At 26.8% G+C, this 26571-nt stretch overlaps 4 protein-coding genes across 6 annotated transcripts in view; 2 read left to right on the top strand and 2 right to left on the bottom strand.

Annotated features, from left to right (window-relative positions):
- Positions 1–100: 100 nt before the first annotated feature.
- On the bottom strand, positions 101–6362 carry LOC140667953 (uncharacterized). Its single transcript, XM_072896394.1, has 9 exons — positions 5950–6362; positions 5563–5864; positions 3245–3374; positions 2954–3047; positions 2553–2668; positions 1979–2212; positions 1577–1782; positions 425–493; positions 101–359 (listed from the first exon to the last, which is right to left on the bottom strand). The coding sequence occupies exons 2-9, from the start codon at positions 5585–5587 to the stop codon at positions 205–207; spliced, it is 1029 nt and encodes a 342-aa protein (XP_072752495.1). The 5' UTR covers positions 5588–5864; positions 5950–6362; the 3' UTR covers positions 101–204.
- A 1659-nt stretch (positions 6363–8021) lies between these two features.
- On the bottom strand, positions 8022–18538 carry LOC140668186 (uncharacterized). Its single transcript, XM_072896950.1, has 14 exons — positions 18512–18538; positions 14221–14461; positions 14003–14147; positions 13647–13829; positions 13244–13404; positions 12928–13024; positions 12779–12845; positions 12260–12500; positions 11648–11831; positions 11175–11265; positions 10931–11086; positions 10758–10841; positions 10133–10280; positions 8022–8846 (listed from the first exon to the last, which is right to left on the bottom strand). Exons 2-14 carry the CDS (start codon positions 14390–14392, stop codon positions 8836–8838), a joined length of 1740 nt encoding a protein of 579 aa, XP_072753051.1. The 5' UTR covers positions 14393–14461; positions 18512–18538; the 3' UTR covers positions 8022–8835.
- On the top strand, positions 17370–20867 carry LOC140668202 (3-hydroxyisobutyrate dehydrogenase, mitochondrial). Of its 2 annotated transcripts, none has more exons than XM_072897002.1 (7): positions 17370–17648; positions 18787–18866; positions 18956–19134; positions 19244–19365; positions 19878–20088; positions 20162–20288; positions 20576–20866. In XM_072897002.1, exons 1-7 carry the CDS (start codon positions 17600–17602, stop codon positions 20765–20767), a joined length of 960 nt encoding a protein of 319 aa, XP_072753103.1. In that variant the 5' UTR covers positions 17370–17599; the 3' UTR covers positions 20768–20866. The 2 variants fall into 2 exon arrangements, with proteins under 2 accessions (XP_072753103.1, XP_072753102.1); XM_072897001.1 differs by lacking the exon at positions 17370–17648 and adding an exon at positions 18448–18576 and having other exon boundaries at positions 20576–20867.
- A 1475-nt stretch (positions 20868–22342) lies between these two features.
- Positions 22343–26571, top strand: part of LOC140668204 (LIM and SH3 domain protein F42H10.3-like) — a 33274-nt gene continuing 29045 nt past the window's right edge. The window contains exon 1 of one of the 2 annotated variants that reach the window (XM_072897007.1): positions 22343–23055. In XM_072897007.1, coding sequence (XP_072753108.1) covers positions 22987–23055 — 69 coding nt within the window. In that variant the 5' untranslated portion in view covers positions 22343–22986. The remainder of the gene's footprint in view (positions 23056–26571) is intronic. The other variant, XM_072897005.1, reaches the window with a different exon arrangement.

The following is a 26571-nucleotide window of genomic DNA, read 5'->3' as shown; positions in this document are numbered from 1 at the left end:
CAAAAATAATTGTGAAACATTCAAAGACGTAAAAATTAATTGTTCGGTTTGTGCAATAATCTGCTCTTACCTGATTCGATTTAATAATCATTTATAATAATTTTTAAATTGTATTTTTATTTCATCTTTAAGAAATGTATTACATGTTTATAGTTTTAAAAATATAGCTTTGTTCAATGTAAAGAATCTTTAGTAAAATGAAAATTATATATTGTTATACTTAGGATATAGCTTAATTTGACTATTTTTTTTTCCATATGACATCCATGCATGCACAGGCCATATTTGTATGAACCAGATTGAGAATGTAAGTATATACTTAAAATAAAGTTTTACTACTTGTCCGATGTGAGGTACAACTAAAACAAGAGCAAATTAGTGTACTGATAATACAACAAAATATTGCAAAATTCATACTACTTACGACACAGATAAAGCATCAAATCACGATAGTTCATGTTTAGCCAACTGTACCATTTAAGCGGCACTTTATCTAAAAAATAAATAATTTTTAATTAAATGAATTATGTTTATTTATCTGAGAATCTGAAACATTTATGCGCATATCATGATTTTGGGTGAATTAAAAGTTATTTGTATATTTATCAGTAAACGTCACAAAAATCTTAGTATTTAAGAGATTTTTTGCAATGTGCCTCGCAATATATAAGTTTTGAACAAAATATAAAAATATTATTTATATAAATATCTAATATTAATATTAATACATCTTGTATTTTTTATACAATGGTAAAATCTATACTTGCTACTATATAATTAATCACACATTAAATGTAATTTTTATAAAATTAAAATTTACTTATACTTTTTTTTAAAAGAATATATTAAAAAAAAATAAAAAGCAAACATAAAAATTATTCTAACAAGAAACACGTTACAACTGTCCGGAATCGATTGTGATTCTCCTTAAAATATGTTGTTAAACACAAAAATCTAAGAGGCACGTATTTTTTTATACGTGCGCAATCTCATGTTTAAAGGGTAAAATTCTCCTTAAAAAAAAATGGTTTTTCCTTTGAAGTTAAATATCGTCGAAACTATCAGAGATAGAAAAAAAACTGTTGAATAAAAGTTTAACGGCTTCAAGAGTACTTTAATTTGGTGAAAAAAAATTATAAAATATTGAAAAAATGTTAAGTGAGGGTTTTTTTATTGGATATTATATCCGGCAAAAAAACTAAAAAAGAAAAACATTTAACTGTGTTTTACAGTAAATAAAACAACAGATATAATTAAAATTATATATGTACTGTTTTCTATTTCACATAATTGACTTAATTTATATTGATAATATTGATAAACCTTTTAACTTAACTATTTAAACTATTTAAAACAAATATGGCACACATAGATGCCAGAATATACGCTCTTTAATTAGACTAATTCTAAATTTTGTGGAAAATGGTTAAATAGGCCGGACAGCCGGATAGTTAAACACTATCCGGCTATCCAGTCGGATTGTAAAAAAGTAGACGAATATCAGATAATTGCCGGATATCTGGCACATTCCTAGTATTTATATAAATAATGAAAACAGAAATACTAAAGTACTCACATTTGATATTATGTAATCGATAAATAAATGCTAAGAGAGCATCTGTGTCCAAAGTTGCATCAATATACCATAATGAACGTACAATAATTGACACTACATGGTAGAAATCGGCTGGAGCTTCCTTTAAATAATTTGTCAAAATATTGCTGCTTATCTTTTGCAATAATTCGTGAGTTTCAACTGCATTCTTGCGACATAAATTTAACCTGTTGATAACAAATTAATTAATACAACTCTGTGGAAGAGGAAGGGTGGGTGGCGATAAAAAAGCTACTATGCCTATATTATATTATATAGTTATTTTATTACAATATCAAATTCTGATAGAAGAAGGAAGAATATTATGTTCAGATGTTGATCTTCTTCAATAAAATGTATCATTTTATAGTTGTTATGTATTACTTATCAGGAATTCCTAGCATGTAGCCTACTACACGCCAGAAATGAATAAACGCTTCTTCTTCTTCGGGTTTAATGCGTATTCCGATAGATTTAGGCGTAAGAAGAACATATCCCAAAAAAGCAAATTGTGTAAGTGCCAAATCTTTTTGATAAATTCCTCCAACATCAGCTTTTTTTGATTTTGTGCTACTCGTCTTGTGTTTCCAGTGAATTACATTTATCGTTTTGTACCAACTAATAGAATTCAGAAATTCAATTTATGTAAATATTACATTTTTTTAACAATTGAAATTTTAGTATTTGACCAATGGCATAACATGATGATTGATGTAATTTAAGATATGAAATAGAATTAATTTGGGTCCTCCGATTAAAAGAATGGTATATTAAAAAGAAGCAGAAAAAAATGAGAAATAGGCAGATAATAATATAGATATAAAAGATCATGAAACTGAAACCAAGAAAAAATGTAGGATGTAATTGAGTGTTTTAAGATAATATAAAACAAATTACAATAAACAAAATATATAAGTAAAACATGTTGTGATTAAATATGAATTTGAGTGAAACTTACTTGGAATCTGCCTTATTTGGGTCACATATATACAAGTTGTGTATGTGCAATAGAGTTTGGCTATATCTGCTGAAAGCTATGTGAGGTGTATTACTTTTTTTAGTGTATACGAGGACCTATCGAAAAAGATAAACAAAATTTATTTTTAATTGTTCGTTATTTCATAAAAAAATACCTCTTTTCACCAAAATAACAAAACTCCCCAAAATAACTTTTTTGATGATCTTTTTAATTATAAAATATTGATAAAAAATAATAAAATAATGATAACATTAAACGATAATAAATTAATAATAATGTTAAAAGTATTATATGTATATATATATATATATATGTTTTTTATATATAATATAAAAATGTATAATATAAATATATAATATAAAAATGTAAACTTTTCATACCCGTAATATATCTGGAATTGCTATTATTGCAAGAAGTCCCATAATGTTAGATAGTCCAATTGCCATCATATTTCGTTTATAATAGTTTTGAGCTCTGAAATTAAACATTTGTATCTGTCACTAATAATAATTAATATTTTTTGAGCATATTTCTCTTACAGTTTAAGAAAAAAACAAAGAATAAAAAATATTTTCTTTTGTTTATATCATGAATTACATGATAATTATGATTATATTGTAAAACATTGATTACATTGTAACTTCAATATTTTGTCATACATAGATTCTTACTCTCTGAATAATTTTTCATTATACCAATCTGGTAAATCATCAGGTGTTGTTTCGTTAATGAGTTTTGAGTCAATTACATTTTTTTCTGTCAGCAGTAATTTGAAATGTTCATCCACCGTCAGCGTTTGTACTAAAACACAATAAAATATGATGATATGTGTGTATGAATAATTTACTTTAAAATTAATTTTTATATTAATTATTTATATAACTTATAATTTATCTATTATTATTCATTAATCTCTTTCGTTTATCTTTTAATTAATAAATTAATTTACTTTTACTTATTTAATAGCGCGGATACAATAAATTATTTTAATAATATAATAATTATTACAAATAAGTATTATATGTAAGATGAGTAGGCTTATCTCGAATGATGATATTAACAATATACGTCGAGACCAAGATCATTTGAGATGAGCCCCTTCCTCTACATATTTTTATCAATTATTAATATACATATTTGTATAAGGGCTATTTGAAAATTAAATCCGGTAGGCTTGTAAAATAAAATAAACAGAAAAAACATTTTATTATATTATATATACAATATTATACATAAAAATTACTTATATATAACATTACTATTTGACACAAGCGCCATTAGAATTAGAACAAATATGTGCATAAAATATCTTAATACGGCACGAGCTTTTGTATGTTCTCATTAAAATACGATATTGCTAAACTGGAAATATCAGCTAACTTTTACAGCATTGCTTATAAACTCCTCCTTACCAAATCATTACATTTCTAATTATAGCTGCATGTATGTGAACACATGAAGGTCGAAGTCTGTGCAAAGTCCAGACTATAGAGTGATCGAAAAATTTCCATCGAAATTTCTAAAACAGTATAATGATGAAGTTCAACTACTCACTCTATAGTCTTATAGACCTTGCACTGACAATGAGTAACTCTCACCTGTTCATACGCATGAAAATGTGACAAAGAGCGCAGCAATTCGAAGGTAATGAGGAGCTGATGACCATTGCTAGAAATTAGCGATATCGTACTTTGATAAGGATTTATAAAAGTTTTTCTCGCGAGCTATTGTGTGGCGATAAGTGCCTTAATTTGCACGACGATTATGTCGAAAAATAATACAAGTAACTATTATATATAATAAAATGTTTATCGAAGGTTAAAAGAACCCATTATAGCAAAAAATGTTTTACATGAAAATTGTTTTTGAGAAGGAAAATGATAAGAATATTAAATGACTTCTTGAATGTAAGTATTAAAAACTAATATTCTTATCTTTTCCTCTTTCAGAGCCAAACAACTTTTATCTAACAAGAAAATAATTGACAATATTCGGCAAAAAAGTAAAATGAATAAAAATGGGATATTTTACAATATTTTATACTTTAATTTGATATGATTTTATAAGAGCTATGAGTCTCGTAAAATATTTATTTTAATACTTTATTTTTTAAATATCTATTTTATATATATAATTTGATATAATTTTACATAAACTATATATTGTGTATAATATTGATTTTTTGATTATCTTATTTCAATAATTTTACGCGTAGAATAATGAGAGGAATCAATTAATATAAAAAATTGATGTAATGCATTTGCAACGAGTAGCTACATATTTTTTTTTAAATACAACTGTGTTTTTTTACATCTATTAATTCCTCTATGCATATGTGCATAAAATTATTGAGATAAGATGATCAAAAGATGAACATTGTAGAAGATACAAAAACACATATTCTAAGATTATTTATCATTAAATATGCCTTTAATTTTATATAAACATGTGTATAAAAACACATTTAATGATAAGTGAGCTTAGAATACGGAATTTTTATATATTATAGTTTTAATCATTTTATCCTTATTACTTTTACGTCAAATATTGCGAGGAATTGATTTATATTTATAAAATTAGGGTAGTTATGTTTAAAAAAATGATGACTTTTATAACTCAAAAAGTTACAACTAAAAAAAAAATATTTTTACGTGCGCTTCGTTGTGAAATAAAATTTCTCTCACTAAACTTTTTTGTAACTTTAACAAGAGATATTTACTTGTTAGGCATTAACAAATACTCTGTATATATGTATAGTAATTTAGTTATTAAACTTATTGTTAGTTCAATTTTGGAATTTCTGAACTGTTGAGAGATTACATTTCTCTAACATTTATTTCTTTTAATTTACATTTACTTTAATAATATATCGATTATAACGTTTGTGTTTGTTGTTTGTACGTATGTACATTTGTAATTTGAGCTTTCCTCTATACAGCACACATTTATACAAAACTATCAATATCTATAACATACAAAATTATCTTACCGTCATTTATATGCTTTCTCTTCATTTTAATACTTTGTCTATTTACTTCAGAACTTCACACAACCACAGCTACAATAGATTTACGTGATCTTTTTTCAAATAATATACAAGCGAGCACTATGTGTTTTCAACACGTAATACAATACGATATTTTAAATATGTAATATATTTGATTAGCAAAAATAAAACACAATGCAGTATATTTAGTTATATACATGTACATCCATTCACTTTGGAAGCTCGTTAGTAAGTATATATCTTCTTTTGTGATAAAGAATTATCAACAGAGTTTTGGAAAAAAACTATAATGAAATATAAGATAATATAAATTAGGTTTTAATCAAGTTTTGATAACAATTTGAATATTCATTCAAGTTACTCGCTTACACAATATTATTCACACACATTTCTTGTACTTGCTCTCTTGTGACTGCTAACAACAATATGACAGATGTCCGGATATTCTAATTAAATCCTCAAAAATTTTCTTTTATATCAAAAAAATATATATAACTTTATTGAATAAGAAAAATTATTAATAATTGAGATACAATAAAAAACAGACAATCCTTCGTTTCACGAGCCGTTTGCTACCGCGATGTACACCTGAGTTTCTGTCTTTTGTTAGTTCTTCTATAATCCTGACTAGTTTAAGTTCGTAAGTCATGTTTCCTCCTTCCACAATTTTTGACTTACAGCGCGCTTCTCGTAATTTGACTAACTTGCATATTATTTTGATTACTTGTCTCGATTATCGATCATCGATTTTATGACGTTCTTCGTCGCTTTCAGATGCTTACACAGATGCTAACCCAGGATAGTCATTTACAAGTAGTCAGAATATATAATACACACATCTATATATTATTACAAACATGTTATTACAAACATGACAGTACAAATGTTTGATTATGATAAAAAACAATTTTAATTTATATCATTGGTTGTTTCCGTTGTGCGAATTAAGCTCAACAATTATGCAAAGGAATTTCCATGCGATAATTACGACATAAAAAATTGTTGACGCTGATTTCTATATATATATATATATATATATATATATCTATATCTATATATATATATATATATATCTATATCTATATATATATATATCTATATCTATATATATATAGATATAGATAATCTTATAATATCTAATAGATATAGAATATCTATATCTATATATATATATATATATATATATATATATATATATATATATATGTAAACAACCAATGATATAAATTAAAATTGTTTTTTATCATAATCAAACATTTGTACTGTCATGTTTGTAATAACCGAGTATATTATAAACACATCTATATCTAGACACCGAGTTATCTCACACTTGTATTTTTTTCCTTTTACTCTTCTCGTTCGAATATGAAGAGAGAGAACGCAAGAGACATGAAATAGAGTGTGATTTATTTTATGTGTATCTCTATCCTCATTCCGTAAATAAAAACACTCTGTTTAGATGTATAATGGCTGTGTCCCAAAATTCACTGCTAAAAATCTATATTAATAATAATTGATATCGCCAGTGATGAAATGATTCGGAAGGGTTGTTTCTTTTTTTTTATTTTTTATTTTTTATTTTCAACAAACAACTCAATAATTATTCATGTTTTTCAATATTGTATTATGTCAAATTTTTAGGCAAATTATTAATTTATTTTACGTTTTAGACTTAAAAAGGACCTAAACCAAAGGTCGAAACGTTGTCGTCATGAAAAGCTTGTTCTAACATTCAATAAATGAATAAAGCTTAATTCTGCCAGTTTGGTCGCTTAAAAAAAAAAAGAAAACAAACCTTAAAAATAATAGTTTACTTCACATATATTATAAATTTTCAGTGTCGAATTTGGAACCACAGTCTATGTCTATATTATTATTTGGTGCTTTATATTCATGATATGTAGCCACATTTTTAAAGTAAATTAATTTCTATTTTATAAAAATGTGTATAATACTCGTCTATGAATTTGTGCAACATATTTTAAAAAATAATTCTCTATCGAAAAAATGACGAGCAGAAACCTCTTTATTGATTGCATAATTACTTATTTATTTAAACATGTACTGTCGCATTAAAAATGTACTAAAAAAAACATTAATATGGATAGATAGATGTTTATACGATTGAATGCAACATAGATGATGCAACATCTTTTTACATCGCATAATAATACATTTTTTTATATCGTATAAAACATTTTCCGTATAAACATCGTATAAACATATTTTACTGTTTGTATTAATTCTACATTGTAGATCTAACAAGATTCTTCGTTTACATCAATAAGATTTACTTTTATTCCTAATTAAAAAAAATAGTTTATTTCTTGCACACTGATGTTTAGAAAAATAATTAATATAAGAAAATCAAAAATTGAATGTCTTTAATTTTATTTGTATTTTTATTTTTGTAAAAAAATCAGTTACATTATTGTAAAGACTAATGTTGTAGAAAGAGAGAATCTTTTAATTTTACCTTACCTATCTCTATAATATTTATATAATAATTATTACGTTAGATTTTGCAGTTTATGTAGATAAAACGTTATAAATGTTATTTATGATTATATTTAACTATTTTATATATAAATTAAATTTTAATCTATTAGGTTACAAAAATTATTGCGCATTTTAATTTTCCAATTTGGCGCAAATGTCGAACAACTGTTGAATGATTAACATTTAATTCTGCAATCTCTCGAGTTGTTTTGCGCTTCAATAATGGCCTCAATGAGTTGTTGTCAATTGCTGAAGAATTCCCGACTCTTTTCATTTTCAAGGCTCTCGTCTCCGTTACAAAATTTTTGCAACCAATATTAAGCTATACATCCGTTAACGGTCCTCTGGCCAAATAGTTGGTTGATATTGAAAATAGTTTTAAAACATACAATATATAATATATACAATAAAATTGTTTAAATTTGCTTTTTTTAAATAAACAAGAGTAAATAAAAGTGAAAACACAATCATTAACATAAACCAGTATGATTTCACGATTTAAAATGCATATATATTACAAGAACGTAGTTAAATAAAAGTAATTATCATCATCGTCATTCTCAGCCTGTTTTAGTCCACTCCTGAACATAGGCTTCTTCCTTCCCCTTTCATGTCTCTCTCGACATTTCCATGGTTTGAAGGTGTTGGCAATAAGTCACGACGCTTGCCAGGCGGATTGGTGACTACCTGTTGGTCCGCGGGGACTATTTTATTTCATCCCTACCTTCCAAGTTGTTAGGCCTGGCAAGCTTTCCCCTATCCGCCACCTGGGGACACGGTGCCTAGGGGTTACAGACTCCCCCGACACAAAAGTAACAATACTCATGTTTATTTAAAATAAGCAACGATCAAAATAATAAAGCGCAATTATTTTTGCAACAATCTAATAAATACAAAAATCTTTTATTTTTATTACTTATATATATCTCAAAATATATTAGTATCTTTTATATATTAATAATGTTTAATATGTTAATTAATTATTTATATATATTACTTCTCTCTAATTGCTCTCTTTTTTCTGTCATATGTTAACATGTATGTATATATATATTTTAATTTAATATCTTATAAAATATAAATATAAAATTAAATAAATACAATTAAATTCTTTATAATAATAAACCTAAAATATTTGGCATTAGAGCAATAATATGACAATTATGCGCACTTGCCTAGTTCGTTGGCCAGTAGTTGTGCTCCATGGTCAGTTATAGTGTTAAAAAGAATATAGTCGTAGTCTAATATGTCAAATACTTGCGTCGTCTACTGATATTCAAATTTCGACTCATTGTCAGTAGACGACACTGGTTTAGTCAACAAATCATAAGGATTCACTAACGCACTAATATAATAACGACAGTCATAAGAAACTTGATAAATCTCTCCATATGCAAGTCGAACATTTTTCTAACACAACATTGTGCGATACATATTGTAAATTATCTTAATATAACATATTTATTCAATTTTTTTAACTTCATTTATGCGCTGAAGATGATCAGAAAAATCTGATCGAAACGTTCGCCAGAATTGTTAACACCATATTATAACTTTCAATTCAATAATTTTAATTTTATAAATAAATGCGATATTACTACAATACTCAATCTTATAACAAGTTACCTCTGTATATTCACATATTATTGCTTTAATGCCAAATATTTTACGTTTATTATTATAATATTATAGAGTCTTTACTAATTAAATTCTTTATGTGTTTTTTTTTTTTTTAGTATTGATGTAAATTATAATAAAATTTAATAAAATTGAATTTTATCTTTGGATTTATACACAGATTCAGTATTTACAGTATATTCGGCAGATTTAATTATAGATAAATCAAAACTTTTATTGCTTGAACTGTGCTCCATTAACTCAATTTCTTTCCGATATTTTTTCTTATATGCCGACAACTTGTATGCCTTTCGTTTTTTTTGTATTTCTTGAAAAACTTCACGAATCGATCGTGAAGCAGCAGCTTGCTTTAATTCATAAAAAAATACTATTGTAGATGCTAAGAGACCTACAATAAGCATCGTAAAGCCCGCACCTAATGGCGTCAATCCTAAGACTCTGGCACTTTTGTTGAGATTATCGTATTCCTTGAGAACTTCACGGAGATTGAAATTGGCCCTTCGGCGAATGACATCACCAAGGTGGAAGTAAGTAATGCCTGACTCCCTTAACCATGAAATAATCTATAAAATAATAAAGTATTTCAATACATTTAAGATAATAAAACATTTTGGATACTATTATTAAAAATTTCTGTATACATAAAATAATCTCTCTCTCTCTCTCTCTCTCTCTTTTTTTTCTTAACAATTTATATACATTTTTATAAACTTTTAAATGTAATATATTGCTTCTCTATTTATATAAAAAATAAGCAAAAATTTTGAATTTACACTTTAAATTTAATCATAGAAAAATGATGATTTAAAATAACTGAGTCTTTTTCTCTTACTTTGTTACAATTAATAGTAAATTTTCTTAGTTTATTTAACTAAGAATTTATTTAAGCTCGGATCAAATAATCTTTTGAATGTTTTTGTAAATTTATTTTAATTTTAGAGAAAATTACGAAAATATTTTTCATTTTATAATGTGACGATTGAGATTATGGTCTTTATGGTAATTATTAATTGTCCTTACGAATGCGATTGTCACATTACCGTATTAACAGGTCGTAATAGCCATGGTTGGACCGCAAAGGAAGAATAGTACTTGCCTACCATTTGCTTCATAACTCTGTAGCCCTTACAAATATAATTTAATTTATTTTAACTTCTCTTATCTTAATATTTATCTCAATACTATTTTAAATATATGCATTCTTATATTTTACTTTGAGATCTTCGTTGGAGATTTTATCCTCAGGAAAGAAGATCGAGCCTATAATTTTTCCGATAATTGCGTAATTACCCTTTTTTATCAATTTGTTCGTCATTTCATCATCTTTTATGGATATGAATCTTGTCGGTAATTGACTCGAGTAAGGATCCTAAAGATATATGCATATATACATATATGTACATTTGTCAGCAGTAAGAAGTGATGCTCATATTTGCAAAAACCTAAATTCTACGTACATTCATATCGAAGTAATCGTAATAATTTGGTACTGGTCCTTTTCGACCCCACGTTAAGTTTGCCTCGAGAAATTGATATACTGTGTCGATTCTATAAATAGTACAGGATTTCTATATTTTTTTCTTATAATTAAATATAGATTAATGAATAATAATGTATGCGAAATTAGAAATCAAGAAAATATAACAATTAATAATGTAATTTATTTAAATTATAAGGCATTTCAAAGCGTGACCGTAATTTCTTATCAGACTTATTTTTACAGATAATTCACAAAAATTAAATTTATCTACATAATCTATGCACGGTTCTGTTGTAAATATTTTTTTTTAAATATCTCTCAGTAGCGCTACTTGATCAATTGTAAACGCTAATTATAAGTCATAAGTAAGTTTTAATAGTACTAATAATAATCCAATAATAATTGAACTATCTTCTCATAATTTAAAAATAACATAAAAATTGTTGCTACCTATTTTCGTATTCCGAACTCGCGAGTCTCGCTGCAAGGCTGCTACAATAAGCGGTCACCAATACAACCCCTGCAGTTTGCCATAAATGCAATTCGAACCTTGCATTAGCGGTATTTCTGGGCACCCATGTACCTAACAAACGGCCCATTAATTCCGTAGTCGTAAAAAAAATACTCCGAAAACCTAAAAGAAAATACATATATTTGATATTTTTATATAATATTATGATTTTTCTTCTTTCTTATTTTCATTTCATATATTTTATTTTCAATATATCATATATATCATAATATTATCTAAATAACAATGTGTAATTACGTTTATAAAAACATGAGAATTTTAAAGAAATAAGATAAAAAATACGTTAGAGTAAAGTATACAGTTCATTAAAGGTATTAGCATAAATATACTTGATAGAGTTATGTTAAGTGATTTTTATAAAGTTTATCTCTACACGAAATATTTGAAAAATAAAATAGTAATTTCGATTGTTTGGCAAAATTTATAGAATATTTGGAACATCAAAGTCTATACTTATAAAAGATAAACCAAATTAAACTATGTATTGTGTTTGTTTTCTATTGTCGGGTATGATAGATTATTTAACTTACGTTTCGGAAATTTTGGATCGATTCTAGCACGTGCACACATATATATGCTCATAACGATCAACAGCATTATCAAAAGTAGCCAACATTCTATTGGAAAAGGTCTCGTGAGTGCCCAGAAATTGGTGATCGGTTGCGGTCGCGGTACCAAAAAATGCATGAACATCTGATACCACGGTTCCGACATGTTCACAAAATTACTGTGGTTTGGCGTTAACCAGATGCTCCCGAACGCTAGATCAATCTTCACATACAAGACGAAAAATCGCATAAGATTGGCTTATTATATGTATATTAAACAAATTTAAAATTTAAAAAAATAAAACATGTTTAGAATAAATTGAACAAATTTCAAACATCATAATCTAATTGTAAATTTTTACAAAACTATTAATTAAAACTAAAATTTCAAACTATTTTGGCAGTACATTGTTTTTATCTCATTATTAATTACATTATTAATTTACATCTTAAAATTAATACTTGTATTATACTTTTGAATGTTGAAATTAACAATTTTACCTTTTTTTCCCTTAAAAGTTGAATGACACCACCACTCCAATATGTATCATTTACACGTCGACCGTATCTAAAAATTTGTTTAAAATTTTTTTAATTATATATTTTGCCATATATATTAAACATAAAAAACAAATTATATGCAAAATTGCCTGTAAAGTCCTTGTGGCTTTCTTAATGTCCAAGTGAAATTCAACCTTTCTGCTATAAGTAAAAATATTTTCACTTCTATCCCATCTTTTTCTACATCTATAATAGAGATTATGTTATTGTTTTACCAATCGCTCTTTGTATTTTTATGATTCACAATTATCATTAATTATTTTATTAACCTCAATTAATTATATTAATTCCACATGGCTTCCTAAGTTAATAATAATTAATTAAAGTCTAAGATTGTAATAATTAATCAATTTTATTCTTTTTTTTTAAATTAATGTCATGTTTAAAAATAAAGAGTTGATTTACCATTATCTGCTAAAAAAATATCTTCTTCGACACCATTAATTATTTTCTTGGTTGTTTTGTTGAGATAGGAAATGGGTGGCTGATAAAACGTACATACTTGTAGTTCTCTACCTTTTAAATTAATTATGTTGACATCAGATACTGATATCAAGTCCTCGTAACTGCAATTTATGCCATTGAAAGTTTAGAAAAAATTAAACACACGCACACAGACATAACATATTTATATAACATTTTATAAATATAAAAAATATGACACACACATATTATTAAATATTTTTAATATATATAATGTGTATTGTAAAAAAGTTTGTGACATAAATAAATGCAATAAGAGCAAGAATGTTAATGTACATATACATAAATATATTAATTAGTAAAAAGAAAAAATTATAAAAATAACCTTTTCACGTGTTGAAAAAATCTGGGTTCTAAGTAATTTTTCGATAAGGTCCAGATTCCGGATCTTGACACGATATTGGCATCAGAATATCCATATAAGGAAACATTAAAAAGTCTCGAATTATTCTTCAATTCACCATCAACAATAATGAGCATTTCTACTATTGCCATGGATGAAGGTATTCTATTAAAAGAATATGTATTTCGATGAATTTCAGAAAATGATAGAATGAATCTGATTAAATATATATCTTTTTAATAATAATTTAATTATATTATTATCAATATATTATTATTGTACCACATTGTTTGAAAAATAAAACTAAAATTTAAATTTATATTATCGTTTTGCTTTACTTTTGCATATATTTTTCTATTTCGTCATCCGTTAGTCCGAGCAAAAAGTAGCTTTGACATTCATGCATTTTTTGACGTAACAGATATCCGTATGGATAAATATTTATGAATTGATGCAGTAACTTTTCTACGTCGTGAATCGATTCTAAAAAAAGTTATTTTATAATTTATTTATTATTTTTTGAAATCAAATATATAATATTTTTATATAGACCAACCACTTAAAAAGATATTACAACATGTGAAGTAAAGAAATGATTTTGTTATCAACGTTGTAAAATTTTCCGTTGATATCCAGGATTCTTGAGAAATTTTCATAATATTTTCTTTGCCAGCTAACACTGAGGTAATGATGAGTAATAAAATACTAAATATTGAATTTGCTTTCATGACGAATCAATATGTTGCTAATTTAATTTAAGTAATAAAATTTGTGTTGGTAGTCTTCTTTGTAATAATCTATAGATATAATATGAGTTAATAAATAAATATTTTAAATTTAAATAGGTGTTTTATACATATATAAAACACTTTTTATTATTAGCGTAAGTAAAGAATATTGCATATGTTGCACATGCCGTCTGTCTTCACATTACATTTTATCTATAGTTCACACTTACGTATTATGCAATATATATACACATATATATGTATATATGAATATAAATAAGATATATAAATTATGAAATATCACTATCAATTATATATCATACCTCAAGATTCTTTTATATGTATATATATATATATATATATATATATATATATATATATATATATATATATGACTTCCAAATAAGGCTTATGTAAGAATGCTCTTGATATATCGATGTTAAGAAAAGTTATTAATGGTACTAATTATTGTTAAATTAATGGATATCAATTGTTTGAACAAGCTTCTTATTTTTTTCGTTGCACTTAACAACTAGAATGTAACACGAGTAGATCTCACATGAGAATAAGAGTCGATTTGATAGTTTGCTTCAAATGAAACTATATGTATATATTAAGTGCCAGCAACTAATTTACGAGCAGGCCTCTACTTGCAGTTCACGTAGCCTCATGTACACTGAGGTACTAGGGAAATGCAGTTTGACAGCAGATAACTATTTCGATAGCAAACCTGAATAAACATGTCGTTACGAACAACGTGCTTGACATAAATGTAATTACGTCAGCCACATGGGGCGAGTAAGAAACATAAGCGCAATTATGTACATCGTTTAGTTGACAGCTCATAAAAAATTAGCAATGACATACTTCGCGGCATCAATAACGAAAAGTAGGGGTTAATTATTATTATCTCGACCTAAATACCTGTTCATAGTATGTCCTTGATGTTACCGATCCATGAGTAGAAATATTTCAAATTATGCTCAATGTTTACAAGCGATAAAAATCATATGCAATAAATTGTGCAAAATATTTCTCTTTAAACATAACACTTCAAATCATAAACACTTTAATAACATACAATAACGTCTGTGATAATATACTTAGTAAAATTAAATTTCGAATTTTGTTGTTTATTGATTAAGTATTAAGTATCTGCGATTGATATTTTATATTCATATATAAATTAATGTTTTTTTTATTTTAATAATATCTAATTCAACGCAAATGTGAATCTTTGATATTTTAAAAAGATAAGTAAATTTAGTCAGATTGAAATGTCAGAAAAAAATTCAAGAATTACATAATACAATATCAAAAATTTTGTAATAAAAAAAAAACGGTGTCATGTCACGTTATATATGTTAAGAGAAGTGATAAAAGGCAGCAATAGTAACATCTCATTAATATATGGGTAATTTAGCATAAAGACATATGATAATACTTGATATATGATGATAAATAGTGAGTAATTCGAATAAATTATAATTTATTAAAAAATTTCAATTTAATAAAAACCATTTAATAAAAGAGCGATTAAGAACACATGCGATGATTGTTAGTATTATTGCACATATACGATAATTATTAACGGACAAATATAAACATATCAAGATGTAATATCATCGTTATTATTTCCACGTTTAATATCAATTGAGTTAGTTCTTAGATATACATTAAGTAATAATAATAAATATAACCTCGCGTGTGTCGTCTTTTATCGTTTTAAGCGATCGTTTTATGACCTATTAGGAAGAGAGGGACTCTGTTAATATTATCCTATAATTCTTTTTTCTTCTTACTTATAAGGCTTATAAACCTGAAACAACATCAAGTGCATTTAAAAAAAAAATATTCTATAAAAATAAAATTGTTTCAGTTTTTAAAAATAATGTTGCATGAGTTTTTGAATCTTTATTAAATCTTGATATGTTCATATTTGTCTGTTAATCGCTTTTTTATTAAATGTTTACTGATATGGTCATTTTAATTAACTGATTGCAGAAACATACGAGTCTGTAGTTAGGACTCATCAGAAATTTTTAAACTCAAAATAATCTGTGATATATTTTTGAAAAAAATCAATTTTCTTAATATTACCGCACTTTACAGTTATGATTTTTATTTTAATATTTTGTAATTTGTAATTTGTAATTTGTAATTTTTGAAATGTTTTTACGCCAACAATAATATAGAACAATATATTTAGCAAAAAAAAATTTTCCTCAAAATTTCAGCTCCCTAACTTTATTATTTCTTAAGTTATTGAGAAAAATATAATTTTCAGTTTTTATTTTTCTTTTCTGAAAATATTCGAGATGATTCCATATAAATTTTTTCCTGAATACTTATCAACAAAAGACACAAAAAAAATATTCTTTCATTAATCTCGAATAAAAGCTCGATTTTTAAAAAAAGAATGAAATTAGAAAAAAGAAGAAATGGCTTTTTTAACATATTCCTTTCGAGGTTCAATCACCAAACTTTTATAGAATATTCTGTTTATATGTCTCAATACTCTCAAATTTTTTCAATTTTTTCGAGTTGGTGCAACATGATGAAAAAAATGGAAAATCTTTTTTTTATTATTTTTTAGTAATAAGACGTAAAATTATTTATTTTCTTGTAATAATTATAGTAGTAATTATAATAATTCTAACAGTTATAATTATACTGCAGGATAGAAATATTTTTTATGCAAAAAAAATTTAAAAGTTTATCTAAAAGTTGTAATTTTTGAAAATTATTTTTGCATAAAAAATATTTCTATTTTGTAGTATAATTATAACTATTACAATTATCATTAATTTATAATTATAGAGAAGAGATCACAAGAAAAATAAATAATTTTCCGTCCTATTCGAATTGCCCGCCGTATTCATTATCAAGTCTTATCAAGTTATATAATGTGTTTTTATGCTACATCATCCATGTATTGATGAGATGTCGCTATTACTGCTTTTTGTGTAGATATATAACGTGACATAACGCAGTTTTTTTGTCGATTTTATTTATGTGTTTGTTAAGGTTGAAGCACTTATATAATTCTTTTTGCATGATGTTTATGTTTGTATCATGAGAATTAACACGAATATTGCAACAAAAACAAGTTTTGCATATGTATATTTGAATAATGTTTAAATTGACTCTGATACAAGAATTAATATCGTTTTGTTTATATATAACTTTTGCAACAAGTTATTTAATATGAGTGTTTGTATGATGAAATCATTTGCCAGATTTGTGACGACTGCAGGTAATTGTAACCATTTAATTTTTTAAACGTTTTAGGTTGATTTTATCTGAAAACCAACCTTTTAAACTCTTCAATAAAACTATTATATTAGATAGCGATTTTAGAAATATGTTTAGTATCAGAACTGATTATTTTAAATACATTAAGCATCTTTATGTATTTGAACGCAGTGAAATCTAACGGATAAAATAATATTGTGTTGAAAGTAAACAGTTACTTTGAAACAAACAAACCGAATAAAATAAATAAAACATCATTTTGTAGAAGAAAGTCAGTTTTATTACTGTCAATATAAAAAAATATATAAGTATTTTAATAATTTAAATACACATCATAAAAAAGTGGGAAAAATTTTCTTACAATATATGAATATTAAACATATTTTCAAGATGTTATCCATTGGAATTGACACAAAATTGCAACCGGTTACGAAAACTTTGCAATACAAATAAAAAAATTAAATAAAAATTTTTATTAAAAAAATTTTTTTATTTATTTTTATTTATCTTCATTTTATTTTTTTATTGAAAAATAAATGAAATCTTAAATATCTAAATACGTGAGGATTATGACGTAATTCCAGAGAAGAGGAGGGTTAAAAATATAATATCAAAACATACTTTTAATTGTGAGTGTAATTTTATTTGAAATTTTTTTTAGATCAGTATTTATTACGATATCTACTATATGTCTCAGTTTTTGTTTATATTGTAGGAAAACACCCGTTGAAAAATACTTTCTTTTCGATGCTTAACGCGTTTATTTTGATTTATAAATTGACATGTATATAAACTCAAATAAAAGTTCTCAGATATCTAATTCAAGTCGATTTAAACAATGTTGAAGTCAAGAAAGGGAAATACCTGTTACTTTCAACACACACAATTCAAATGTCACTCATTATATTTATATAAACTAGAGCGAAAAGGTCAAGTTCACTTTGGCGATTATCTTATTTCATTTCCTTATGATTCACGTATATAAGATGTTTGAAAATATAAAAATTCAAATAATTATTTTAGCATTAAAGACTTAAATTGTGAAAATATTTAGATATTTATATATCGACTGTAGAAATTTATTTGTAATAATTAGTACACATGGTTCAACATTAATTTGTTTTTTAATACTGATTTAGGAGCAAAACGCTATTCAAAAATCGGATTCATCGGATTGGGCAACATGGGCAGTCATATGGCAAAAAATCTGTTGAAGAAAGTAAGTAATAAAATTACATTCGATAAACTATTGCTTTATCAAATTAAAAAAATACTTTTGTTAACGATTGATTCTTATATTTATATTAGAGTTACAATCTCACCGTATATGACTTGAACAAATCGGCAGTGATGAATTTAGTGGAAGCAGGTGCAAGTTGCGCATCGAACGCAGCTGAAATGTCAAAAGAAGTTGAAGTTATCATTTCGATGTTGCCTTCAAATCAGCATGTCCTAGACATTTACACCGGCGAAAATGGTGTACTCAGGTAAACTTAATTTTCATAAAGACTAAAAATATTTTTGCATCGCCAAATTGGTTAAGTAATATATATTATATATTTTAACTTGTTAATTAATTTATTAATTATTTTTTAGTGCAGCGAAGAAGAACGTTTTACTGATTGACAGCAGTACTGTGGATCCATTAGTGTCTCAATCAATCGCATCGCAAGCTCAGAAACATAGTCTGAGATTTATCGACAGTCCTGTGTCGGGAGGTTTGTTATCGAAAGAGAGAAAGAGAAATTCATTAATAGTATAAAATATAAAGATAGTAAAAAAGAATAATAATATAATTTGCTAAATCAATTATTGTAATAGAGAGATAAAATAAATGTTTTAAAATAAAAAAGAATTAAATTCAACATTTAACAAATATCATAATATGTATACTATTTGTCACGTGGATTTTTTAATTTTTTATAAAAATTGTTGATTTTTTTGAAAAAGAAAAAGATAAATATTTTATTATGCGAATACAATTATTTTATTTTATTAAATAATTGGACAATTATCAGACAAATTAAACAATTATTTTATTACAACATATTAATCTATTTTTTCTTTGTAAAAGTTTAATTTTGGTCTAATTTTTTTAAAAGATTATAAAACAAATTTTATTGTGCTAGTAAATTTAAATGAGCAATAAACATAAACAGAATTGGAACAAGCCTGAGATTACAAAAACGAAAAATAATTTAATATTAAATTGTATCAACGTTATATACAGGTGTAAATGCGGCCAAAGACGGTACTTTGACTTTTATGGTTGGCGGCTCGAGTACAGATTTTGATGATGCAAAATCTATACTCGAGGCTATGGGATCCAGAATCGTTTATTGTGGCAATGTAGGCATGGGTCAAGCCGCTAAATTGTGTAATAACATGCTACTAGCTATTAGTATGATCGGCACTGCAGAGGCATTCAACCTTGGACAAAAGTGAGAAAGAAAATGCAATGCTTATTTGCTCGCTTTAATTCACTAATGTTAAACTGCGCTCTATATGTTTTAGATTGGGTTTGGATGCCAAGGTGCTAGCGAACATCGTAAATTCTAGCTCGGGGAGATGTTGGTCTTCCGATCTCTACAATCCAGTCCCAGGAATTCTACCTAATGTCCCCAGTTCGAAGAATTATGAGGTAATCGTGTATTTTTTCGCGATTCGCCTTTTTTATACTACGTAAATGACGTAAATGATGATGTACAGAATTGATAGAAGTATAATTGGAATAATATCGCAGAATTTTTTATTGTGAAATTAATAATAACATTTATAATTTATTGTTTTGAAATGAGTAACTTTTTATTACAGAAAATAATTGCTTCATTTTTATTATAAATTATAAGATTAATGATAATTAATTTTATTTATACGTCAAGCAAAAATTAAACAAGTATAAAGAAACTAATAACTTAATATATACAGGGTGGTTTTGGCACAACATTGATGGCTAAAGATTTGGGATTAGCTCAATCCGCTGCAATCAGAACGCAAGCTCCGATTCCTCTCGGTTCTCTGGCACATCAGATTTACAGGACAATCATTGCTCATGGATTCTCAAATAAAGATTTTAGTGTAGTTTATGAATTCCTTAAAGGTAAAAATGAAGAGACTTGAAAAAAAAAATTAAAGTTACATTTATTAAACAAGGCGAATATAGTTTGTGAATGAAATAAATAAGAAACACATAAATGAGACAAATCTTATATCTGATTATAAATTTATCTTAGATTTGATTATAAATTTAAATTTTTAAGTTTTATTTTTTTATTATATTATATAACTTTTTTATGTATTAGAATTTTATGTTTTCTTTCAAGAATATATATAAATATTTTTTTATGGATGTATAATGTATATAGATATATTTTTATTTTCTTTCTTTTTATTAATTTTTTATCTGTAATAACTGTTTTCTCTGCATTACTTTTCTCTGTATAACTCTCTTTTACACTGTATAATTCTCTCTACAACCTACAGAGAGCGCCAGTTGATAGACATTGGCTATACAATTACTAAATAGTATACTAACTAAAGCATATGTGTGTTAATATTATCAAATTATAATAGAATATATTTTTAAAAAAATATCTAAATTTATTTTTTAAATGAAATATTGAAATTTATATACAAAATCATAAAAAGATAAAGTAAATTTTATATATATTTTTTTGATCACTTTTCTATTAAGCCGATATATTAGTACACTATATTATCTTAATAGATTCATACATAATAAGTAAAAACAATATTGATAATATTGTTTATTATTAAAACATCATATCATATAAAATCTCCGTTATATTGATTTTTATTTTATTATTAATTAGAGCAAAAATTAAGAAATTTAAAACAGAAATATTTTGTTATGTTATATACTGTATATTGATTAACGTAGTATTCGTTTCTATTCAATTTTATTAAAATCAATCTTTCTTGTACAATAAATATTTTTGGAACAAATTAGGTGGATGATATTAACATATTATAAATCATATAAAATTATCAATAAAAAATTGATCGTGTTTTCGGCGATTATCAAGCTTTAAAAAAAATAATCGATTAATTATTAAATAATAAAGATGGATTAAATGCGTATTTTACTTTATTAAAAATTCTGTTGCAAAACATAGAAGCATATCGAATTTATATGAACACTCTTTCATCTTTATTATATAATTTACTTTGACTCTTAAATTATTCTGTTTATTTTTTGTCATTGTTATCAATACATATCTGATATCAATAATAATCATTTATAAAGCAAGTTAATAAGTAGATATAAAATTGTATAATTAATAAGTTTCATTATGGCACATTTTTATATCACGATTTATAACATTACTATAATTGTTTATTTTTTTTAAAAAATTTTTTATAACATTATATATTTAATCAAATATAATCAAAGTTGTGTGATCAGTAATTACTTCCCGCGCGATGGAAAGATAAATATAAGATTATATAAGGATTAATATAAAACGTAATAAAATATAAAACGTAAGAAAATTAAAAAAAAAAAAAAAGATTTGAAAAAGTTTTAGATATTTTTCGCAATTTTTTAAAACTCGTATGCCAGAGATGATCGCGTCGGTCCTGAGTCTCGCGCTTGCGCATACGAGTCGTACCACGTGACACGGCATTCGCGTTTACGACGAGCGACGAGCGACGAGCCGCCGTCAGTCGCCGTATTGACTAGTGTAGTGGGGTCCACCATAGCTGTCAGTTGACGGTTTTTTGTGGCTAGGCGAGAGGACGAGAGGGCAGTACGGTTTGATGCGGCTGGTGTTCGTACGAGCTTGAGAGTCTTTCCGCTACGTTTCCGTGAGTCTCGTGCGAAAAGAATAGAGAGAAGGGGAGAAAACTCTCGGAGAAAAGGTGAAAAACGAGCGGCGCGTTGGAAGCTGTCGCCGACAGCCAATCGGAAAATACGGTCGAGTCGTCGCGGTGTTTTTCCCGCCGGATTTTTGCGAGCACAAGTAGGCGCCAACGATTCGAGCAGCAGTTTCATATCCAGTAGCCCGGTCATTCGGATGTGTCGCTAGTGTATAACATCACGCACGTGCAAATACCGACTCCTCCTCGCCGTACATACATACATACATATATACATACATACATACGTGCGTGCGTGCGTGCGTGCATGCGTGCATGCGTGTATGCGTGTGCGTGCTTACGATCGTTCAGTGCTCGGGATCGAGGTATTAGGATATAGACGAGACGCGTAATATCCGCGGAAAAGCGGACTAAAGTGCGTGAGTGGTAGTGATTATACGGGAGAAGAAAGAAAGAGATAGCGTGCAACGAGACGTAGCCGAGGGAGAGGAGAGAGAAAGATGAGCAAGACGTGCGCTCGCTGCGAGAAGACGGTCTATCCGATCGAGGAGCTCAAATGCCTCGACAAGGTACGTAAGCTTCGATCATGGTACTTATCTTTGTTCGTCGATATTGAGAGGAATTCGAAACCTCCTGTCGAGCCTGATCTTCGAGGAAGCGCTTTTCTCGAGAAGCGAGGAGCGAGAGCAAGAGAAAGAGAGTGTGTGTGTGTGTGTGTGTGTGTGTGTGGTGTGTGTGACAGAGAGAAAGAGACAAAGAGAAATAGAAACAGAGAGATGGAAAGAGAAAGAGAGCTGACCATCGCGGGAGAGATGTACCGTTCCATTGAGAAGGGCTCGGCGACCTTCGCGCTGTGTCGGTCTCTCTCTCCGTCGTGCGTGCGTGCGTGATGCACGCGTGTTTAACGCTGCGGAACGCTCCATGCTCGCCGAAGGGAGTCGTCTACTTGTTGCGCCGCAACATGACGCGACTCGAGCGAACGACTAGACTTGTGATATGATAAAAAAAGGTTGTTCGATTTAATGCCGATTAATATCTCATGAATCTTAAACGGATGAAATTATAAAGGGAATTATATATTTTTGTTATCGTGACGTTTGCGCGAGATGAGTGAGATGTTTGACATATGTATAGAAGATTGCGAGATAAAGTTTCCCATCGTGTTACAAGAATGGAATATACAATATTATAAATTATAACAAATTTAGTTTAAATATGTTAAGTGACACAGTTAGTATATTTTATTAAAAGTTCAGATTCGTATATCTAAATATATTTTATATTTTCATTAATTAAATCGAATAAAGATTAAAGATTCCATTTATTATATATACTTATTTATATGATACAAAATTAAATATTAAATAGAAATGAGAACGTCAGTTATATTTAGCATCAAGTGCTCTAAATTCTTTTATTTTTCTCATGAAAAATGAAATGAATATTGGGTAGACATCTTTTGCGTATAGTGAGCGAAAAAAATACGAGATTAGTTGGATAAAGTTTCCCATCGTGTTACAAGGATGAGAATATACAATATTATAAATCATAATGAATTTGGATTAAATATATTAACTGACACAATTAGTATATTTTACTAAATGCTGTCAGATTCATGTATCTAAATTTATTTTATATTGCCGATCAATAACCTAACCAAATCAAATAAACAAGATTAAATATTAAATAGAGATGTGAATGTCAGTCATATTTAACAAGTGTTCTAATTTTCTCATTTCTTTCATAAAAAAATTAAATGATTATTGGATAGTCATCTGTTGCTCATATTGAGCGAGAAAAAAAATGAGATTAGTTGGATATTAATTGTACATGATGTTTTCTACGTAGCAATTATATTTTTGTCTGACAATGAGTAAAAACATAGTGAAGAGTAACTGTTTCTAGGCGCAATAAACAAAAAGAATTCAGAGATAAAGACGAGAGAGATAAAACAGGATGAACATCTCATTCGATTGCACGCACTTTGATTGCTTTCAGAATGACTCGGCTCTCTCTCTATCGCTCTCTTTCTCTCTTTTTTTTGATAACTCTCTTTTGTAACGTTTATTTAATTATTATTTACAGATTATCTCGGATAAATATAATAATGTTAAAATAATCTAAAAGAATTTGGCTTTAAATTGATAGTTTAATTAATTTAGCATTTTGATTTAGCAAGTAATATTAAACTAGATGTAAAATTTTTTCAATTTTATTGGACATATATATATATATATATATATACAAGTATATAATAAGTATATAATAGACGGAATTTTCTCTCTCTCTTTCTCTCTCTGGGTATTTACATTAGATAAATTAGATAAATGCCAATAAATAAGTACCAAATTGTATTCTTGTTAAATATAATTTCGTGTTTTTTAACGATAATATGGCAATCTGTCGTTTATATAAGGATTTTCTTTTTCGATCATTATACTTGAATGTAATATTGTGCTCGTGACGCATAGAAAACGGGTATGAACATTTTTCGAGAGACGCATAAACGGAGTGGGAGAACATGCAGAATGTACCGTTCGCATACCGATTGCAATGATTTGACTTTACGTTTAGAATTCTGTAATATCTAGAAATTTAGTTACGAAAAATTTAAATTGCACGATAAAATTTTATCCTTTATTATATTTCATCAATAGCTAATTATATAGACAAAAGGAGATAACACAATCTTAGATGGAATAATAATATGAAACAATATTATGAGATATAAAAGTATGGGAATATTTATGCGTTTATATATTTTTTAATACTTTTTTTTATTTATGCAATTTTTTTTTTCTAAAACTTTCTGACATTTCTTGAATTTACAGGTGTATTCTGCACATTACAAATAATGACATTTCGCAAATAGCGTTTGAAAAATTGAAATGCATTACATTTATATACTACGATATATCACCACATATATTTATTTCAAGATAAATTTTAAAAAAATAATTTTTGGACCACAAGCTGATAGAATATTCATTCCAGTCCGCTTTTAAATTCGATTGCTTCAAAAATATTGTTTAAAATTAAATTTTCTTGGAATTTATCTTGCTTTAGTCGCTATTCAAGCGGAATATGACATTCACTTTTTTATTTCATTTACCATGTGTGCCAGCTTCCGCTTTAGTCGCGGGAATTAAACCTTGAAATCTCAGAATTATGACTCGCATTTTATTCAAAACTATGAACATGAACGAGTTCTGCTCAAATCCTTGCTGGCTGTGCCATGTGTTTTTATCGTGAAAGACCGTGGCGTGCAACTCCCGTTTACTTCCATTCTCGCTGTGCTATAATTTATCCGACTCATTCTTGCGAATGACCTCACCGGAATCTGAAATTCAACTAATTATAAAAAACTTTTTATCTTTACATATTTATTGATATCTTCTTTTGAAATATTATATTGTTTAAATATAATTTATATAAACTTTATATATATATAGTATGTAAAATACTTAATCTAACAAAAAAACGTTATGTCAGTTTACTGTAATATTTGCAGCAATCTTTTTTATTTTTATTTAATGATATTATTTAAACAAAAATTATTATCAAGAAAAATTTAATATATTTAGAATTAAAAAATTAGTCAATTATTGTTGCTACTGCCACAATAATATAAATGAAACTATTGTAAAATAAGCATAATTTTATCGTAAAGAATCACATTTAATGAAAAATAATTTCATTAAAAGGCCACTCATATAAAATTAATTAGTCGAAAAAAAGCGTTATTATTTATTTAATATTATATAGTTTATCAATTACTATTTTTCTGCGGTTGTTGCCAAGATGTTGAGAAGGTTAGCGCATTATAGCGGATCAAAATTTTTTCTGCGATAGATTACAGGATGTACCGTTCTCGTTTAGTTCCGCTCACTGAGTCGTCCTCAGTTCCATTTGCCGTGATATTCTTCGTCTCGTTTATCCTTACGTTGAATGACCGATATGAGTAAGCAGTCTCTCTCTTCATACATATATAGAAGAAAAAGAGAGGAAAAGATGAGAGAAAGAGAAAAGGAAGATAGATTCTTCTTGCATATCATTATATTTACTAAAGAATTCTAATTTAATAA

This window comes from Anoplolepis gracilipes, chromosome 7, assembly GCF_047496725.1.
Source record: "Anoplolepis gracilipes chromosome 7, ASM4749672v1, whole genome shotgun sequence".
Classification (NCBI taxonomy): Eukaryota; Metazoa; Arthropoda; class Insecta; order Hymenoptera; family Formicidae; genus Anoplolepis; species Anoplolepis gracilipes.
Note: the sequence above shows the minus strand (reverse complement) of the source record. Positions and strands in the feature narration are given on the sequence as shown.

What these genes read in the sequence shown, in the direction of transcription:
- LOC140667953 (XM_072896394.1), bottom strand. Translation starts at nt 5,587, where the DNA reads ATGAAGAGAAAGCATATAAATGACG. An exon ending in TCGATTACATAATATCAAAT is followed by an intron (nt 494 to 1,576) that starts GTGAGTACTTTA and finishes TTTATTTTTTAG; the next exon opens with ATAAAGTGCCGCTTAAATGG. An exon ending in TTTGATGCTTTATCTGTGTC is followed by an intron (nt 360 to 424) that starts GTAAGTAGTATG and finishes CTCTTGTTTTAG; the next exon opens with TTGTACCTCACATCGGACAA.
- LOC140668186 (XM_072896950.1), bottom strand. Translation starts at nt 14,392, where the DNA reads ATGAAAGCAAATTCAATATTTAGTATTTTATTACTCATCATTACCTCA. An exon ending in TTTTTTCAACACGTGAAAAG is followed by an intron (nt 13,405 to 13,646) that starts GTTATTTTTATA and finishes CATAAATTGCAG; the next exon opens with TTACGAGGACTTGATATCAG. An exon ending in TATTACGACCTGTTAATACG is followed by an intron (nt 10,281 to 10,757) that starts GTAATGTGACAA and finishes ATTATTTTATAG; the next exon opens with ATTATTTCATGGTTAAGGGA.
- LOC140668202 (XM_072897001.1), top strand. Translation starts at nt 18,486, where the DNA reads ATGTTGAAGTCAAGAAAGGGAAATACCTGTTACTTTCAACACACACAA. An exon ending in ATATAAACTAGAGCGAAAAG is followed by an intron (nt 18,577 to 18,786) that starts GTCAAGTTCACT and finishes ATACTGATTTAG; the next exon opens with GAGCAAAACGCTATTCAAAA. An exon ending in CGACAGTCCTGTGTCGGGAG is followed by an intron (nt 19,366 to 19,877) that starts GTTTGTTATCGA and finishes CGTTATATACAG; the next exon opens with GTGTAAATGCGGCCAAAGAC.